Source organism: Convolutriloba macropyga, chromosome 1 (genome assembly GCF_964194025.1).
Source record: "Convolutriloba macropyga chromosome 1, txConMacr16.3, whole genome shotgun sequence".
Classification (NCBI taxonomy): domain Eukaryota; kingdom Metazoa; phylum Xenacoelomorpha; order Acoela; family Convolutidae; genus Convolutriloba; species Convolutriloba macropyga.
The window spans coordinates 10,833,579-10,853,944 of NC_134468.1; the positions used below are offsets into that span (position 1 = coordinate 10,833,579).

At 35.7% G+C, this 20,366-nt stretch overlaps 1 protein-coding gene across 2 annotated transcripts in view; it reads right to left on the reverse strand.

The window, feature by feature from the left end:
- The window catches only part of LOC142334908 (cGMP-dependent protein kinase 1-like), a 143,747-nt gene that overhangs the window by 72,990 nt on the left and 50,391 nt on the right, over positions 1–20,366 (reverse strand). For both annotated transcript variants that reach the window (XM_075383239.1, XM_075383246.1), the window contains one exon: positions 1,098–1,421. In XM_075383239.1, the coding sequence (XP_075239354.1) occupies positions 1,098–1,222 (125 nt within the window). In that variant the 5' untranslated portion in view covers positions 1,223–1,421. The remainder of the gene's footprint in view (positions 1–1,097; positions 1,422–20,366) is intronic.

The following is a 20,366-nucleotide window of genomic DNA, read 5'->3' on the forward strand; positions in this document are numbered from 1 at the left end:
ACGAATTGTGAGGCTTGCAATTAGTTTAAAGTTCATATGTTAACATTTTTTCGGGGGAAAAGGAAAAACTAAACATAAACCACTAAAGTGGGACGAATAGCTCTCAAACGATAGGGGAGGTCATTTAATTGAGAGGGGATGTTTCTTAGAAGTTTCTCTTTCTTCAAAAATCCCAACCCCGTTCTATCCTGCAACCTCTTCTATGATAGCAGTCAGACGTCGTAACTTTAATCGCTATGTCGTCTTTAACTTCAACACTAAAATCGCCTTTATGTTAGCAACAAACTTTCTTCGCAAGTGAGCAAGTCAAGCATGAAAAAGTCACCAGAAAAAAAGAATGTTCTTAAATAAAAGAGCAAAAAGAGCGCATAAAAAAACAGACGTTGACAATAATAGCCTCAAACTTAAATTGAGAGCAATTAAAAATATATTAAAAGAAATCTTGGAGGAAATTCATTAAATATTGAAAATAAACAGTTTCCAGACAAATTCTAGTCCAAATGAGGAAATGTTGGAGCAGAGATGTTCAACAAAATCAACACAACACGTTTCCCCTAGGTCTTGAGAAAAACATAAAACAACTAAAGCCGGAAAAAAGGCTCTCGAACGACAGTCGGGAGAATTTAATTTATAGGGGATGTACCATAGAAATGTTTTATAGGTGCAAAAAAAAGCAAACGACCAAACAGGGTTTCGGGCCCCTGACCTCCAATGAGAGCAACTCTTTCATTAATTTCTGTTGGAGAGTAAACTTTTCATCCCAATTTCTATAAATAACGTCGAGAATTTTAGAGATTTAATTGAGAATTTTTATCTGGGGTCTCGTGCTGTTGCTGGAACTAATTAGTACTGAAGCCTATTTTTCTACATTTTACTTTTTTTCCAGATAATCAAACCCACGTGATTCTTTCCTCCCCATGAGCCTCATTTGACAGAATTTTTATATTGTAAATGCCGTTTGTGTTCAATTGCATATGTGAGTGAATGCAAACACTATGCTGTTACATGTGCAAGAGGTGATAACAGAAGGGTCCGCATCTTTAAAAATTCACCTTTGAGCCGCAGATAACCACAAAATGTAGTGAGAGCTAACTAACCTGGTCATATCCAGGTTCGCTTTGAGTTGTTCAATTTCCGAGTCCCGCTCTCGGATGATGTTCTCCAGATCGCTAATTCGCGACTGCTGTTTCTTGATTATGGTGTTTGCCTCCGACAGACTCATGTTGTCAGGGTCCTCGGGGTACTCGATGTCAAAGGGTGGAATTGGGGTGGACTTGCTCGTGTCGTAGAGCCCCGCTGTATTTAAGTTCCGGTAAGACACCAAAGTGTCGAAGGATTTGGCTAGTGTCTGGTTCGCGTATTCCAGGGGTGCGTTAAGTAGGACCCCTTCTTTATTCTTGTTCCTGTTCTTTCCTTTGGATCTAAAGAACGAGGCCATTACTTCCCCTCTGGTAACCAACCAACCGTCTGAGGCTTGGGTAAAGTGATCAAACTCAGACTTGCAAGTTGAGAAACGATCACTGCAATCGATATGAGATTATCTCGTTCAAATTATTAATCCAAATGTACTCAAATGAACTCAAAGTGTCTTCTTTTTCTATAACCAGTTATATACCCTGGCTATGGCCCAGCGTATCACATAATAAAGTAAGCAAGAATGCCCGCCAAATACTGTAAGCTATGTCGCAAGATAAGCCGCGGCATAAACATTGATCAAAAAGAAAGGGCTCAATTCATAAATAAACCAAGGAGAAATATCAAGTCCTATTAAAATAGTTCCCTGTATTCAAATAAACGTAGAATTGGTAGTTACTTCGCTGAACATACTGTTAAAATATTAATTCACATTTGCTACTGTAACAATAAACTCTTCATAAGACAGGAATTTAAGCTGAAGCTCCTGTTCGATTATAAAAGACGATCGCGTCAATCACAAAAAACCTGTAAAATCTCAATCCAAGGGCTATTAGAGGGATTGAATTTAATGTCCACATTGGATAGATACCAGCCGGTGAATTACAGCTCGGAAATAATGGATACAATAGAGGCAACTTAAGGTGGAAATGTGAATGTATGTACCCTTTGTGAGTATCGAAGTTATATTTGGAGAGACAACGTCGAAAAGTGCGGATTATGGGATTAGAGTTGAAAATTTGTGGATAAAGAAATCATTAGTGCCGTTTATGGTCATTTTGGGACAACGAGTACCACTACAACACTCCAATTACGAAAAAAAAAAACAAAACAAATCAGATCTAATTCTATTCAAATTCACGCACAATTGACAGAAACGACCTCGACTTTTATTTCCCCAAGTGTCACGTCACTAATTTGGCAAAGTTGACCCAATTACAGGCAAAATTCTTCGGCTTAAAAACCCTAGCTATACAATGACAAAGGAACAATTGAGACGAAAAATAGCACTTGATGATTTGACTTGGGGGCAATTTTGATCACAACAAAAATTCACGTGCCCCGCAGTTGTGGACAATTCTTAGCCTTTAGGTTTATGCAGCTTTATGGCGCCAATTGAATTAACAATCGGCCGTACAAGGTAAAAGTTGGGCTATGGCAGTATCAGGGGGTAATAATGAAATAGGGCTCGTTTTTCACGCTTGAGGACAGAGGGGAAAGAAGGAAAAAAGTAGACCAACATGCAACACAGGCCTCTTACTTCTAGTTATAACTAACCACTGTAAACACTCTAAAAAGCTAGAAACTTAACAGCAAAATCAAGTGACTGCACAGCGAATGCAGCAATAGAGAGAAAAGTAAAATCAATTCAAACAGCGAATGCTGCGCGAATTAATTAAAGTAAGCTTCAGCAAGTCAAGTCAAATATTTTCAAGCAATCTCTTAGTTAATAAAAACTCAAAACATGTTAACGCTCCTGGAGAATTAGCAAATACACGATAAGTTTATTTCACGCACAAGGGCTGGCGCCACCCAAAAAGGAAGGTAAATTGGATAACTTCACTGAAATAATATTAGGAATGACGAAAGCGGTGCTGCTTTGTCCTTCATTAAAATGAGAGAAACCCAATGCAAAGAAGAGACCTGATACCTCCCAAGCATAATGTCCACAAGTATTACAATTTCAGAGACTCGAGAGATTATTCGAGGCTGCGTCTGGCAGGGACAAGTTTAATACGCTTTGAGAATTGAATAATTTTGGCAATTTGATCCAAACTCAAAGCCCTCCTTTTCCTCCTTTTCTATCTGTGCCTTAGTAGTGGAACAAATTAAATTACATATGCAATGTGGCGCAGATAGGATAGGTGAAGTAATTACAAAGAGACCAAGGGAGGCAGGGGAGCGTGAAATGTTTCATGGGAAGACATTAGTATTCTGGGGGGAACACTTCAAACGAAACAAAACAGAACCCTGTATCCACAACGATTGCCAGCATTAATGCAGAATTACATTATAAATTCCATCAGTGAAAGCCTCAACTGTAATAACAATGACAACCATTATATCTACACCAACAGTCATAACAGAAGATTTCTGCTGCAATCTTTCAAATCATACAAACTCCCATTTAAAATTCGCTCATAAATGAAGCAACTATTTTTGCCACTGCTGCGCTGGCTACGGTACCACGCAGTACACATACTGTACTTGAAGTCTGGCCCATCAAAATAGAATTAACCGGAAATAGGCAATCTGCAAAATATAATTATGCAAAAACCATCGACCGCCACTCATTTTAATTGGAACAACTGAAGACAAACTGAATTCAAAATAAACACTTTTCCTAAAATACGCCTGGTGGTGAAACCAGAGGGAGTAACCTATTTGTAGCTGTTAATGAAGGCAGAAAATTCTGATTCCAGAATTAATAATAGCTCAAAATAGCATAATCAAAAACAAGCTTTATAGATGAATTGACCCAAAATTTTTGCTTAACCAATCGAAATGCTTTACGCAATTTAAAAACAACAATTCTTTATAAACTACATAAATTATTTTGAAGACGCTTCTAATTCAATTAACGACTCAAATTAGTATATGCCAATTCGCAAATTCTTTACAAAGCCCAATTATTATGACAACAGTTACAAATTAAAAAATGAATACCAATAACCAATCCTAAAATAGATTAAACGACTGACGTCGGACATATTGCGCCACAAACGACGGTGGCTGAAGATTCTTTCATTTTTTTCGTGCCGTGGAACATAACCTCAGGCATATAGAGAAATTATAAAGAAAGAAAGATTTCTTTATTCAGGAGTGTACATCAAACTTTCAGAACACTTCAGAAGAACTGCCCCCTTTTCAAACTAGCAATATAATTAGCAGTTTTTTTTAAAAAAAAACAAAAATCAAAACTATCCTCTACGGGCTACAAAATGATGCTTCTCTTTCTTCTCTACGATACGTTATTAAAAAGTGTAAATTTGACTGAAGAAGAGGAAGTCGGAAAATCAGAAATGCACTGAAGAACCGAAAAATCTAACGCAGAGTACGACAGAAACACTACAAGCAAAAAAATTCGTAGATACACCAATTGCGCTAACAATTGTGTAAGAATGACATTTGAGGGCGAAAAAAAGCAACAAGATGAATTTATAAGTTCGATCTATTCGATCAAACGAAGAGGTGAAACAATGATAAGCAAGGTGGGTGTTGGTGGGATAAAATCAGGCCGTGTAAACAATATAACTTGGATGAAAAAGCAACATCAGTTGCAGAATTTGCACTCCAATGAGAATAAACGTTATTATATGCTTATCAAAACTTGGTGGTAAAAAATTACAACGATCAGCAATCAAAGAACTGTGCACTTTTTATGCTCTGATTAAAATACTCGTATTATTTATTTTGCTTCCTTTCAACCCAATTATAAACGGCAACAAAAATATAAAACATAGCTGGCAGATTGCCAGAAAATAGCCGCAATAGATTCGTAGATCGGCAGTCTAAAAAAACAGTAAAAAAGACAGACCAAAAAAATTCTTCGTCTTTTCATTGAAGGCTGATCTGTTATATTTTGATTTAAAATCTGTACAAGTTGTTGCTGCCTCTATTAGCTGATCTCAAATAACCTTCATTTAGAGTGACACACACCCATTTGACCTTATCTCTTTGAATTAAAGTAAATAAAAGTCAATTTCAAATTGAGGAAGTCATTTTTGAGAGTGAGGTAAGTCAAGTGTGACCAAAAATTTAATCACGCAAATGAACAAAAAAACTCGCTCCACTAAGAGCGAAAAATGACGTCACACATGCAATTCAGTTGAAATTGCATGAACGAATGAACAAAAAGTGGCTGTGACGTCATATGGTCGTAACAAAAATCATGACGACGAAATAAAAAACATAGCCGGAAGAATTCCGGAAGCGACTCGAAGCACTTCACGAAAAGCTGAAGCCATTACCTTTTGTATTAAACCATTAACTCATTACCTCACCCCGGGTCTGATCTAAAAATCGGTGAAATTTAAACCACTGTCACCAAGAGAAAGAAAATGCAGCAAAATTTTATTATTGAAAACGTTTGGTAACGTTAAAAAAGTCTGAAATTTTTAGGATGGTCAAAAAACTGATAGCCTGACAAAGCTGAGAGGGCCATCAATTGCCCTCAGATAATTTATGATTCTAATCTCAAAAAGATCGCGAAAGCAAACGGCAGATAAAAACTTTTCAAAAAAGACAGGAAAGTCAAAATTATTCAAAAAAGTGCTTAAAATTAAGAATCAGAGAACCACTACAATTAGATTTCTAATCACGGCAATTAAGATAAAATAATACATAATTCTTCCTTGTTGTATATATGCTAGACAACATGATTTCATGCTAATTCAAAAATTAAATTAATCAGAAAAAAAGCAAAAAAAGAATAATATTTAAAGGCAAATAATCGTCTAAAAACAATACCTAGCCCGGAAGAAAATTGCAATGAATAGTAATAAGTAGAAATGTTGGAAAAGACTTTCTAGCAAAGTCCCAGTACTGCCTTATATTGAATTAAATCAATTGCAAACCGAAGAAACCAAGATCTAAGAAAAAGCTGAATTCATTCAATTTTTTAACAACTGAAAAAATCAATATAACGAATAAAAAAGTAGGTGCCAGGACAAAACTAGAATGATATAAACGAGAATGTGAAGAATATGGACACAATGTTAGGAACACCGTAACAAAAAGACCAATTCTTGATTTTTGAAAGTTAAAAATCGAATTTAAAAAAATCAAGAAAAACGAGTACATTTCATTGATCAGCATTCGAGACATAGAAAAGACAACGAGTCATTCGAGACAAAATCCAACTTGCTGAACAGAATAAAACAAGAAAAAGCAGAATTCAGACATACGAAACAATGAAAAATTTTGCAAAAAAAGTGGTCAAAAAATATTTAAGACTGCATTTATGAAAAAAATTATCTGTTTTTTCAAAAACTTAACATCACAAAAATGATTGAAATTTTATTGAAACGAAATTAAAGTCCCTCATGTTCCCCAAAATACTATTTCTAGTAATTAAAAGCAAAATACAAACAAAAAACTGAAAAAAATTGCCAAAAAACTACGAAAATCGGATTAGCAAATGTACAATTTTATGAAACAAAATTACATCGAGGTAGAAAGAGGCATTGAGTATATGAATTATCAAAGTGAAGTTGCCATATTAACTGATTTTTGACAAAAAACAGCTAAAAGATCCAAAAATGAAGAAATTAATAGAAAAAAAGCCAAAAATTAACTAAAAAATCAGGAAATATGTGCCAATTTCGCATTTGAAACGCAATTTCAGGCTATGCAAAATACTGTGCTATCAATTTCCGGGGTTCACATTTCAACATAGCATCAATTAAAAATTATTTCTACAAAAAAACCAAATTACAAGCAAAAAAACTAGGCCACTTAGACGAAAAAACGGCTAAAAACCGTTATCTATATGTGCCATTCAGTCAAAAACTACTTTTCAATGTCAAAAAGTCATTCACTAAACGCAGCGCATGATCAAAAAACTTCTCTCGCTCAGAAAAAATTAGTTCACACTGCAATTTTACTCGCTTTCGCTTTTAGGTCAAAACATCGTCTGAACGAATAGTACTTCCGGTAAAAAAAAAAAAACCTTAAGAAAACCAATACTCCTCTTCGAGTCGTAAAAAAACCAAGAGAAGGCCAATAATAGCCCCAGCTATCGCTGTGCGGCTATTAAACACAAAACTTAACTAAGTAGTTATCGAAATCAAGAATTACAATGGCGCTAAATGATTTCCCAAAAACTGTACAAAAATGTCCAATTTGTATAAATTTTGATTCAAAAATCACGGTAACTAAATACAAAGGAAGATTGCAAAAACCAAAGAAAGATTTAATTCAATTTTAATCAAATCTCGTTGCGACAACAACAGTTGCATAACTTACCCGTGAAATATCTTACCCGTGAAGCATAACTTGTTAGAGCCCGATGGATAGTACAAAAATCTGCAACGGTTTCGAAATTCTGCTGTTATATTAGACTATCCTTTTCCGCCATCGCTGAGGAGTGGCGAGAAAAGACTGACGGAAAAAGATGGGTCCAATCATCGAATCGATACAATAGCGTAAGTTATGCAACTGCTAATCGCAGCGAGCAACTTCTCGCAGTCGATAACAACTGAGACCCCCCCCCCCCGACCCCGACTCGACTTGTCAAAGATCCACGAACCAACAGGGTTCACAACAGGGACGGCACAGCTTCATCACGATGTATGACAAACTGTAATTGCTTGGAAAAGTAAGGGCAATCATCTCTCTCTAGCAAAAAAGGGCAAATTGCGGATATAAGCGGAAACAAGAGTGGAAAATTTCTGGAGTTATGCAGCGATCCCAGCGGAAACTGATGGCATCTTTGGGGACAAAAGCGGAGAGGAAGATATAGAAATGAAGAGGAGATAGGAGGCTAAAAGGGAAGGTTCAAAACACCACCATATAATGGGCACACAATAGTAATGGAATTCTTATATAATAAGAAGAGAACGTGCCAATGACAACAAGACAAATAGCCCCTTTCCCTTAGCTCCCATAGACCCATAGCTCATACAGAACCACAATAGCCTTCTATTAATTATCGTCCTCAGATGGAGGGAAACCGTAAATATCAATTCGACCAATTCCTCTTCTCTTCCCAACAGTATCTACCATTTTCCAGAAGAAATTGAACTAGCAAATGAGTATAGAAAGCGAAATAAATAATAAGAGAATACCACTACCACAAAGGGTAAAGTGTAAAACATTGATTGGTATAAGGGAACGTAAAGGTATTGTGTTTAGTCAGCCCAATCCGCGACAACTTTTGCTGGCCATGTTAGGGGGCACAGACAATATAGAATTTGTAATATAATCAGATTAAGAATAAAAACGGTACAATTACAACGAGAGTAGAGGATTTTATTCCAATACTTATTTTATGCGTTGCATGCACACCTGGGATCTGCAACAGTCCTGTGGCTATTTCGAGATGGCAGTGGATACAAAAGGTATTAGACTTCAAACTTTCCTTCAATTTCAGCGTGTGACTGTTAATTCAAAACAGATTCGGCTGCTACCTTCAAAATACAAACCACCAGAACATTCACTGATATAATGTAAGCCATAACTAATACTGCTCACATTAAATTTATCTTTGAGTTAAATATTGCTTTGAGTTAAACTTGACAGGCCATTTAACTTGTAGTCAATCAAGGCCGGGTTAAGCGAATGCTTAGAAGTAGTCGTTTCAGCGAAATAAACGACGTCGCGACCTGCTGCGAGTTTAAGCCATTTCAAATAACTTTATGACAAGGGTTTGCTTTGGTCAAAACAGCTCAGGCGAGCAAAAAAGGGTCTTGGCCACTGTGAGCAAGGAGGGGGAGATTTAGTTCATTTTAACTGATAATGCTCATGAGTCCCTTTTTTAAATCAAATGAAGGCTGTAATTGTCGCAACAGCCAACGCAATTTTTCCAATGAGATGTTCAACATGGGGATGAATGTCATCCTTTTGGCTCTCTAATTAAGATGAACCTCCAACTCCACCCCACTAAGCTGCAGAGGGGACATAATGGGACTAACCTCGGACGAAATACCCTCGGTCGACTGGCGAGGCGAACGATTTAGAAGGGAGCATATGCTGGAAAAACTTTTATGGTGCAAAACCTTCTGGCTTGGGTGAGGTCCGCACCCTCGACCTCTCGGATGAGAGTTACTATCATTAGCCTCAACGCTACATAGCTCACAATGGGTTTTATTTATGAAATAAATTTCTGAATTCGCGCAAATCAAATCACTAAAAAAATCAAAAAGTCGAGCGTGAAAAAGTCATTTAAAACTGAAATCGAAAGAATGTTCTAGAAGAAAACGGTCAAGGCAAAATTTCGCATAAAAAAGACAAAAGAGACACGCGCGGCCTGGTACTCCCCTGACTGATAAAGATCAACTGAAGTTTTCTCGAGCAAGATTCGCCGATCTTTCTGCTGGTTGGTTAGATACAGGTCTCTGATTACTTATCAAGTTAATGGCGCTTTTGAACGCACATTCCTTCTCTGGTTTCAGTTCAATTTCTCCGACAACTTGATAGTAGGCAAACAAATAGATAAAATCTAAAACGTAATTCGGAGTACTCTATTACATGCTTAAGCCTTTCAAACGACCCAATACTGCGCATGGACACATTTAGCTGTAAATTTTATTTTCCAGTCCTCTGCAATCCCATTTGACGTTAATTAACATCTGCTCTAGCGGTTCTTCACAGTTCAAAAATTTTTGCGAAAAAATTGGTTGCTTAATTAGGGGCAAGCAAAACCAACAGAATCAAATAACTTCCGAGTCATTTGAATGTAAAATTTTAAAAACGCTTGGGCTCGTTCAAGACTATGTCAATAACTTTTCTTAACTCCGAGAAGAGAAGTTTTCCTTATCAAAAATCACCCTGAAGCAATTGGGAGCAATTTAGAGCGCAATTCGCTTTAATGTAATAAACTGTGCTGAAAAATTAAGAACCGCCATTTCGATACTTTACCAAGTCTAAACTGCGCTGGTTCAAGAAAATTTAGTAAGAGCAACCAATTGTCAATACCTAGCTGCGGCTTCGGGAGGCCAGCTTGAGCTTGAATGAGGGGGGCGAGGCGCAAGCATAAGGGGAGGGGGTGGATGAGGCCAAGCGTGCGGGGTTGCGTTTGGAATGAGGTGGAGTGGGGCTTTTGTACGCACAAAAGCCCCACTCCACCTCTGGCACTTTTGTACGCACATTAAGGGCGCTTTTGTACGCACATTCCTTCTCTGGTTTCAGTTCCATTTCTCCGAGAACTTGATAGTAGGCAAACAAATAGATAAAATTTAAAACGTAATTCGGAGTACTCTATTACATGCTTAAGCCTTTCAAACGACCCAATACTGCGCATGGACACATTTAGCTGTAAATTTTATTTTCCATTCCTCTGCAATCCTATTTGACGTTAATTAACATCTGCTCTAGCGGTTCTTCACAGTTCAAAAATTTTTCCGAAAAAATTGGTTGCTTAATTAGGGGCAGGCAAAACCAACAGAATCAAATAACTTCAGAGTCATTTGAATGTAAAATTTTAAAAACGCTTGGGCTCGTTCAAGACTATGTCAATAACTTTTCTTAACTCCGAGAAGAGAAGTTTTTCTTATCAAAAATCACCCTGAAGCAATTGGGAGCAATTTAGAGCGCAATTCGCTTTAATGTAATAAACTGTGCTGAAAAATTAAGAACCGCCATTTCGATACTTTACCAAGTCTAAACTGCGCTGGTTCAAGAAAATTTAGTAAGAGCAACCAATTGTCAATACCTAGCTGCGGCTTAGGGAGGCCAGCTTGAGCTTGAATGAGGGGGCGAGGCGCAAGCATAAGGGGAGGGGGTGGATGAGGCCAAGCGTGCGGGGTTGCGTTTGGAACGAGGTGGAGTGGGGCTTTTGTACGCACAAAAGCCCCACTCCACCTCTGGCACTTTTGTACGCACATTAAGGGCACTTTTGTACGCACATTCCTTCTCTGGTTTCAGTTCCATTTCTCCGAGAACTTTATAGTAGGCAAACAAATAGATAAAATTTAAAACGTCATTCGGAGTACTCTATTACATGCTTAAGCCTTTCAAACGACCCAATACTGCGCATGGACACATTTAGCTGTAAATTTTATTTTCCATTCCTCTGCAATCCCATTTGACGTTAATTAACATCTGCTCTAGCGGTTCTTCACAGTTCAAAAATTTTTGCGAAAAAATTGGTTGCTTAATTAGGGGCAGGCAAAACCAACAGAATCAAATAACTTCCGAGTCATTTGAATGTAAAATTTTAAAAACGCTTGGGCTCGTTCAAGACTATGTCAATAACTTTTCTTAACTCCTAGAAGAGAACTTTTCCTTATCAAAAATCACCCTGAAGCAATTGGGAGCAATTTAGAGCGCAATTCGCTTTAATGTAATAAACTGTGCTGAAAAATTAAGAACCGCCATTTCGATACTTTACCAAGTCTGAACTGCGCTGGTTCAAAAAAATTTAGTAAGAGCAACCAATTGTCAATACCTAGCTGCGGCTTAGGAAGGCCAGCTTGAGCTTGAATGAGGGGGGCGAGGCGCAAGCATAAGGGGAGGGGGTGGATGAGGCCAAGCGTGCGGGGTTGCGTTTGGAATGAGGTGGAGTGGGGGTGAATCCATTGACAGTGTGAATATATGTCTCAAACAGTTTCGGGGAAAAGCCTACTTAGCGACTTAGAACATAAGACCATCTGGGCTTCACTTGTTTATCCCGTTTTTTATTACAAAAAGTCAAATGGTCAGACAAAAAAACGATCAGACGAAAAGTTGGTATTACAAAAATCGCATAAAAACTAGCAAGATTAATTTAATTGTTACAAACTTTGTCTGAAAGCAATTTATATGTAATTAACCGCAAATAAAACAAAAAAGTAAAAAGAAATCCTAGTCGAATTATCCCAAATTGTAAAAAAATAAAAAAAATTTTGAAAAACAAATCATTAAAGAATAAAGACAAAATCACCAATGAAGTACAATTGAAGATTATGTCAAATTTGTCTTTTTAGGCCAATTGAAGAAGTTTTTATTCAAAGCGGCCTGTTACGTTTGACAATGTAAGGTGTAAATAAAAAACAACAGCATTTCAAAGATATTCTTTAAAATGTTTACGTAATTCTCTATATTATTAACTAAAGAAACTTTTGTTCAGTTCTTGTTACAAAAATCACATATGTGATCAGTTAATTTAGCTTTCACCAAATTGAGCCATCAACTAATCGGACAGAAACTCAGAAAATAACCGACTAACTTTGGGCGAATTGCTCTCAAACGACTGGCGGGCGGTTGGGTTTGTCGATAGCTACAGTTAAGGGAGGCTAGCTTCGGCTTAATTGAAGCTTCGTGAGGTGCGCATTGGGGGAGGTGACCTCGGCTAGGGGGAGAGGGGTTGTCGTGCGAGCGGTATTGCGGGTGTAAGGAGTTTGTTACAGTTATAAATTAGGTTGAAAGGCGGGGAAGTGAATGCAAGGGAGAGAGAGAGTCATACTCGACAAACCGCTCTTGACACCACGAAATTGTCTCTTGAACATTTTAGAAGAGAATCAACAGAAAATTGAGTTAAATTTTTTTTTAGTCTTTGGACTACTGATAATTTTTATTTGTTACAAAAAAGTTCTTGTTACAAAAATCACTTTAGATCAGTTTATTTAACTTCAGAATATAGCCCTCTAATGTCGGGCGAAGTGCTCTCAAACGAAAAATGAGTGGTTGGCTTCGGTAGCAGCCAACTGGCTCTCAGGGACGCTACCATTAGCGCATGCCTGAATGGGGGGTGAGCCGATTGGTGGTCAAGCGTGGGGGTCCAAATCTCCAGGAGGGTGGACGGGGGAGTGGGGGGGGGGGGGGGTGAAAGAGTTTCGGTGAGTCGCATACTAAGATACTAGTGAGGCGTACGGTTAAACCCCAAAATTGGTCAAGCGAAAAATCCCATAAATATAATTGCTAACGCGGGACTAATATAATTGCTATAAACTTCGTTTGCCAACAATTTAAAAAGTCTACTTTAAAAATGTGAACTCAGTTTTCAAGGTTTGATGCAAACAATAAACATTAACGACAACAGCATTATTAAAAAACTGCTAGTAAATAGTACGCTCACCGGAGTACCAAAATTTGAAAGTAATTTCAAGTAGCAGGAAAATCAACGTAGGATAAAATTGAAAAAAGATAACATTGGCACTTTTTGCAGGAAACTAAGCTTTTTGTTGTTCTGATATTGATAGCCAATAGTAGATTTCCCATAGTAGATTTCCAATAGTAGAAATCGCTAATCGCACTCTAAACTGAGGACAAATTTAGGGTTCAGGAATATGTTTTCGCAGAAATTTAGACGAGTTTTCTACTATTCTGATAAAACTGAACGTTTTTCTATGAAAATGCACATTAAGTATCTTCAAGTATGAACAGAAGGTATTACTATCTTCTCGAAAAATTAAATTATATAGGATTCTTTGATAAAAATTTCTTGGTTTTTGTAATTATGAGTATACTTCCCTAGCGTGTAATTTTTGTTTAACAATTAGCTTTCTAGAACTTGCGGCTTTGGATCTTGTGACGATAATTACTCTGATTAATGTAAGATTCTACTCAATGAAACGATAGTTTAAACCTTATACATGAGTGACAACCTTTCACAGCACAAGGTTGTCATTTATTGAGATTTTGGGGCAACCTTTCAATCCTAATGAAATAGTATGGGCATTTTAATCCCAGTTGACAGTCTCGACCTCGTTCTCTTGCGTTTTCAAGTGTTTCATTAAATAAACACTGGGTCTCATACTAGCTTCCAATGTAAAGCTTTCGGTTTTTGTTTCAATTCCACCCTAAAGGGGCGAGGAAATTTTTGCTCAATTCGTTTCTTTATTCTGTCAATTTTGACCAATCAATAGATATTGTACAGAAGCGTGAGTGGTTCCATCAGAAAACCCGTCAAGAGTATAATATATCAATATTTTATAATAATTATAGCAATATTTTGTATTTTTCTTTTTCTGTGACGAGGTTACGAGGCTTAGAGTTTTAGTACCTATTTTCCAGCTTACCGCGATTTTTGTTCACTTTCAGTGTCCTTTTGGCCCAATTACAGATACTTTTTTTGTCAAATTATGTATATGATAAAATTTTCATAATAAAATCTGGAACATTTAAGTATTTTTAATAGCTGTTCATAATATTAATTAGGAGTGATCGTGATTTCTTATAGGATTCGAATTCTTGGGGGCGCTGTTTTGTTTTAAGATCTGTTCACAATTTCGATTGTTTTAAAGAGAGCGAGAAATCAAATTGGAATAGTGATCTTCTTAGTCACACTAGAACTGTAAATATAGAGGAATAACCATCTGCTAATTTCAAAAATTTTCAGCCTGTTTTTATAGCAATCGGTGTAGGTACATTTTTCTCGGTTTTCAGAGAAAATTTTTGTCACCTTCGGCAGTCTGAATAAATTTTGCCGCTTTCTTTTTTCCCCTCAAACGCTATTACCAGCTAAATATATTACACTAAGCTTATTCATAAAATTTGGTGAATTTTTGAATTTCGCCTACATATCCGTTTATTTTTGTCACCGATCCTATCATATCACACAAACATGAGCATACTTCTACAACACAGCAGCTGAATGCTGTGACGAAAAACCTCAGTTGGTGTCAAACGACGTTGTTTACTACATGCTGTAAGATTTTAGGTCAATTGTGAAGTTTTTTGAGCATGCACTTACCTCACAATATAAAAAAGGAGTTCCTCACTCTCTTGTTAAAAATAAACAGAATGCAAAAACAGGTCACACCCACACCGGTTAGATAAAAATAAGGTTGTTTTTCGAAAGATATTAGTGCTTGAAATTCAGTTAGAAAACAGGGTAGGATTTGAATTCAGAGTCTCATTTTTTTATGGTTGGCAGAATTGTTTAGGACAGTTTTGTTTCCGCTGTAGGAACAGCATTAGATTTGATTTCATCTTTTGCAACCACATTCCCCGTTCAGTTCAAATGTTGTTCACTCAAGTAAAGTGAAAAACAAACCGGTATTTGCTTCTCGTTCTTTGAGAATCAATCAACTTTTAAACAAGAAAGCTCGGTAATGTGCGTTCGCACATTAAGTTCCGAACCCGCTCATCCACATGAGAACAGATAGAAAACAACAACTCAAATGAACAGAAAAATCGCCTCAAACGCAAATATTTCAGTGCAGTAAAAAATACCGCATTAGACTGATGAGATCTGCCATTATTAAAAAAGCGATGCAAGACCAAAAACAAAATCAAACAACAACAAACATTATTTACATCCAAAACTTTATGTCAATTCCTTTGAAAACTTAATATCAAGATAGCGTCATATAAAAATTCAATTGAGCAAAATAACTTGTACTTTACTAGAAAAGATATGGGATCATAATAAGGCTCGGTTACAATTAGACAAAAAAGAAGAAAAACATCAAAGTTAATAAATTCGATCATATTTAAAAAAAAACAATTAATTTCAAAGTGAGAAACATCATCAGATATCAACTGAAATTATCCAAACGTTTTATTATAACCGACGCCTATATATGACAGCATTAGTACCTGTATTTATTCAATTTTTCTTGCTACAAAAAGAACAACATACAGAGAAAAAAACAAAAATTCAAATGAGACTTCTAAGAAAACACTGTCGAATCCGCAAAGCCATTTTCTTCCTCTCAAAATACGTTCGGTTGTGCCTTCTTCGAACGCCAATAATGTGGTCAGTGACCTCTCATTAATCTAACTAAGTAAAAATTGATAAAATCGAAAAGGGGTAAAAGTAAGAATACATTTGTGTTTTTCGAAAACAATTATTTTCAAAGTCATGCAAGCCATTAGCTACAAAATGAAAACATTAAGTAGGCTCGTTTTTTCGGCCGAAGGAAGCCCTTGAGATCTGTAATTATTCGGAATATGTCTTAAGTTTAGAGAAACGTCAAATTAAACAAAATTCAAAAATTAGTTAACTTTTTGCGAAAAACCCGTGTCGAAGCCAGTACTGTCATAACAAGTTCTTTAAAAACTTTAGATGTTGTACAATCGCGCCTTCTGTCGACGCCAATAACGTCATATGTGATCTTTAATTAACGAGACTAGGTAGCAAAAACACAACGAACAAAAAGACGAAGTTGGAAACAATTGTTTTCAAAGTCATGAAAGCCATCGGCTATCTACTCAAATCAGAATATAGGCTCACCTAATCCTCCATAAAAAGCCAGTGAAACCTGTCATTCCCCAGGAAAATTCATACAAAAATTGTGCTATGTGAACTGCCAAAAACTGAAAAAACGAGAAAAGGTCGTGAAAAATGAGCAAATGCCTAAAAGTAAAAAAAAATGTCAAAAAATTTTGTCTAGAAGCAAAAAATAGTGAAAACGGGCAGTACCAAGGCCAGAAAATAATAACTTAACGCGTAAAACCGCAATAAAGAATAAATTTTAAAGAAAGCATTCTTTCTTTGCTGACACTAAGCTACAAAATGACCAAATTCAGAGAAAAATGGTGGCAAAGTTCAAAAAACCTTTTTTGTTAAAATTTAAAAACAAAAAAAAAACAAACAAAACCAAAACAAAACAAAAAAACAAAAAAATGTCAAAACGACCACAAGATGTTTAAAATCGAGAGTTATTGGATTGTGACAGACCAAGATATCACCACAACTAGCCTTGCTACTAATGCTGTTCGCACTAAGAAAACTTAATTGTTTCGAATGTTATAGATATAGATAATTTGTTAGTAAACGAAATAAAAAATAAAAAGTGCGTTTTTGATAATCATCGAGATAAATTAGCAAAAAGCGGCCAAATCTTTATTCTAGAGCACTCTCAATGTAAATGGAAGTATGAGGAGTAGCCCCCTTGGAGTTTACAAAAATCATGTTAGTGGTTTTTGGGTGTGTGCTTCCGGCAAATTTAATCAGAGTGGACGAAAGCAGCTTATTTGGTGCAATTTTTGAGGAAAAAGGCTGAATTTTGAGATATTTACCCAATTTAACCCAAAAAAATAAATCAAAATACTCAAAAAATTTGTTTTTGTCTTTGAAAATCAAACCAACAACACTAATTGTAAACAATTTAAACAAATTTTGACAAAATTGACTAAATTTTCGATAAAACTTCCGGAATGTGAATAAAAATAATGCAAAAACCAATCTCAAAACTCACAAAAATTTAAACCTCGATAAATCGCTTTCGAAAAAAAAGAAATTCAAAAAACTTTTTAATTGCGTATTCTACGCTGGATAGGCTTTTTAAAGACACCACTTACAACTCTCTCCTCTGAACAAAAAACCAGTTGAGTATATAGTTCCATAGCCCAAGAGGGGTAGGAACAATAACAAAGCATAAACTCCAAAGTATTATTTTGAAAGTTTCCTATCTCTAGCTTCATTTGTTAGACAATTAAAACAAAAATGTTGATGAATGGGGTCGAAACCACAATAACGAGCCTCCTTGTCGTTTGAAGATAAATGTATTTTTTATTCGCTACGATAGTTTATTGAAATCCAAAAGCAATCGTTTTCAGAATATATATTTCCTCGATATTCACCTACAACAAAAATAACACGTTTCTAGAAACGCATGATAAACAAACAAATTATTTAAAAAAAATCGTTCGAAAAATCTTTTAAAAATCATTTTTTAACAAATTGCTATGCGAAACGCCATTTCAAGCTCTAGAATCAGCCAATTTAATCAAATTTATGAGGAAAAAAAAACAAACTTTATCTTAAACCTCAATACATTACTTTGACAGTTCTCCGTGAGTAGCAACAACAAACAGAAAAGCCAACCCAGCGTATATTTAGAAAGTTTCCTGCGAAAACACACATCAAATGTAACAATATAAAATATACATGTGCAACAACGTCTGTGATTAAAAATCCGTCAAAATAACGAGTTAACTTCTTATAATTATGATGGTAACAGTGGCTGTATAAATGAGGTCAAGGAAAAATGGTTAACAATTTTAGCTCGAAAGAAGAGAACTGCGCAATATCAATGCAACATATCTAAAGAAATCTTCTATTCATCAGCCTCTTAGAACTGTACTTAAAATTCTGAAAGAGCGCATCTTTCACAGTCTGGTGCGCAATCGTTTGAAGCATTTAGCAAGAACCGGATCAGACAATAGAAGCTACGAATTCACTTTAAAAGCATCCGCTTGTCGCTTCTGTTGCAGATAGGGAGACGAGATGAGTAAGCTGAAATTAGCTCTAATTTTCTAGATATGAAGCAAGTCGTACTTTTCTGCTGTTAGATGTTGAAAGTTACTATATAATTTTTCTGGCTGCTTCAGTAGGCCAACGAAATTAACACCGAGCCTCGTGATGCGTTCGCGTATGATGTTCCGGCCATTTGCATCTAAACTACAAAACATTTTCCACTCAACGCTCTAATATTAAAATTGGAAGGATTTTCAAATCTCAAACTGTCAAAAAATGCAATCACATTTTCAATGCAATCACTTTCAAGCAAATTCCTTAACCGAATTCTCCCTGCACTGTCCATCAAAAAAAAATAAGTTTGTCGGAAATATATACTCAAATGGGTATTTTGTTCAGTGCATTTTGAACGACCGATATATTAATCGTGAAGGGTTGTGAGTGGTATCATTAGAAAGCCCGTCCAGCGTAGAATACAGAATTATAGAGATTTTCTAAATTGATTTTTTTTCCAACGAGGACTTATCGAGGTTTAAAGTTTTGTGAAAATTTGACTAATTTTCGTTGTTTTTGTTCACATTTTCCGTATTCTTCCAAAATTTTTCGGACAATTTTGCTGAAAAAAATGTTAGAATTCTAAATGATAGTGTTGTTGGTTTTACCTCTAGATAGAAGAGTGCCGTTGAACTGTTTAATCCAATTTTTTCTGCTAAAATGCTAGCTAAATTTTTAAAAATTTAGCCTTTGATCAAAATGGCACGAAATAAGCATTTTAAATTGCCGAATAAGACACCTAAAACTGCTGACACAACCTGCGCTAACTGCAAGGATGGCTAGTTCTACATGCGCCTCCTTTCAGTGCGTTCTTGAATTAAAATTTTGTCGGCTTTCGCTATTTTTTCTCAAAAAGATCCAAAATTCATTGACTTTCTGTCGAATTACCATATCCATATTATTTGGAACAATTTCGTTTTCCTAATGGAACTGATTTCATTAAGTTTTTCATGACTTTCTTAACTTCGCTTTTCCTTTTTGTCTCCGTGTTACTTAATCTCAATAATTACAGATCGCAAATTACATTATTGGTGTTCAAGATAGGAACAATTGAACTTATCTAACGTTTTTGCAAGGCTTATTGACTTAACGGCTTTTACACCGGTTTTTCGCAAACATTGTATTCAATTTTTTACTGTTGTCTGTATTTGTCGTTTTTTGTAGAGTTGCGATTTAATCTGAACAATGACAGATATCAATGACTTTTTGGAGAAATGAAGAACCTAATTGTAGATTTCAGTTCATAGCTGATGTTTTTATGATTTTGAAATAAACAGTTTTCGAAAATTTCAACTGCATTTTTAAGTTCATTTTTTTCATGTCTACTTTTTGCCTAGGCTCAATAATCTGATGTCGCATATCACATTATTGGTGTTCAGAAATGCGCGATTCATTACATATTATTTTTTACTGAATAGATTATGTTTTTAACGGCTTAGACGCCGTTTTCCCGCAAAGTTTTATTGAAATTTTATTTTTCGTCTGTATTTCTTGTTTATTTTTTCAGACTTACAACATATTCTGGATAATGAAAGTTCTCAATGTCTTTGTAGGGAGGTATGAATGAACATAAAACTATTAGAACATTTCAGTGGATATTAAGTTTTTCATTATTTGAAATTATTTGTTATAAACGTATATTTTAACTTTGCCGTTTCTGTTCTTCTTTGCCTTCTGGTTACCGAGTCTCATTAAGGACTGATCCCATGTTTTCTGTTATGAAGTACAAATTGATTTATTTAGTTTAGCGTTTAATTGACGCTATTTGACTTGTTATTAAGGATTTTTTCCAAAAAATAGACATTTATTTTTTGAGGTAAATAATGTTTTTGTCGTTAATTGATTTTGTTGCCTGTCTTGTCTCGTAGTCTTAATAGTGGCAGATCTCATCGGCCCTCTAATATGGCATTACTTACTGTACTTACTAAGTGACTTGAGTTGGAAGCAATTTTTTAATTCATAAACCAATTATTATTGAGTTTTTCTCTTCCTCATTTGGTAGACAATAAAACCAAAAATGAGGATGACCGGGGTCGGAACATTATGTGCAAACGCAAATTACGTTTATATCATTCTTAAATTTATTTTTCCAGTATTATGTGCTCAAAGAATG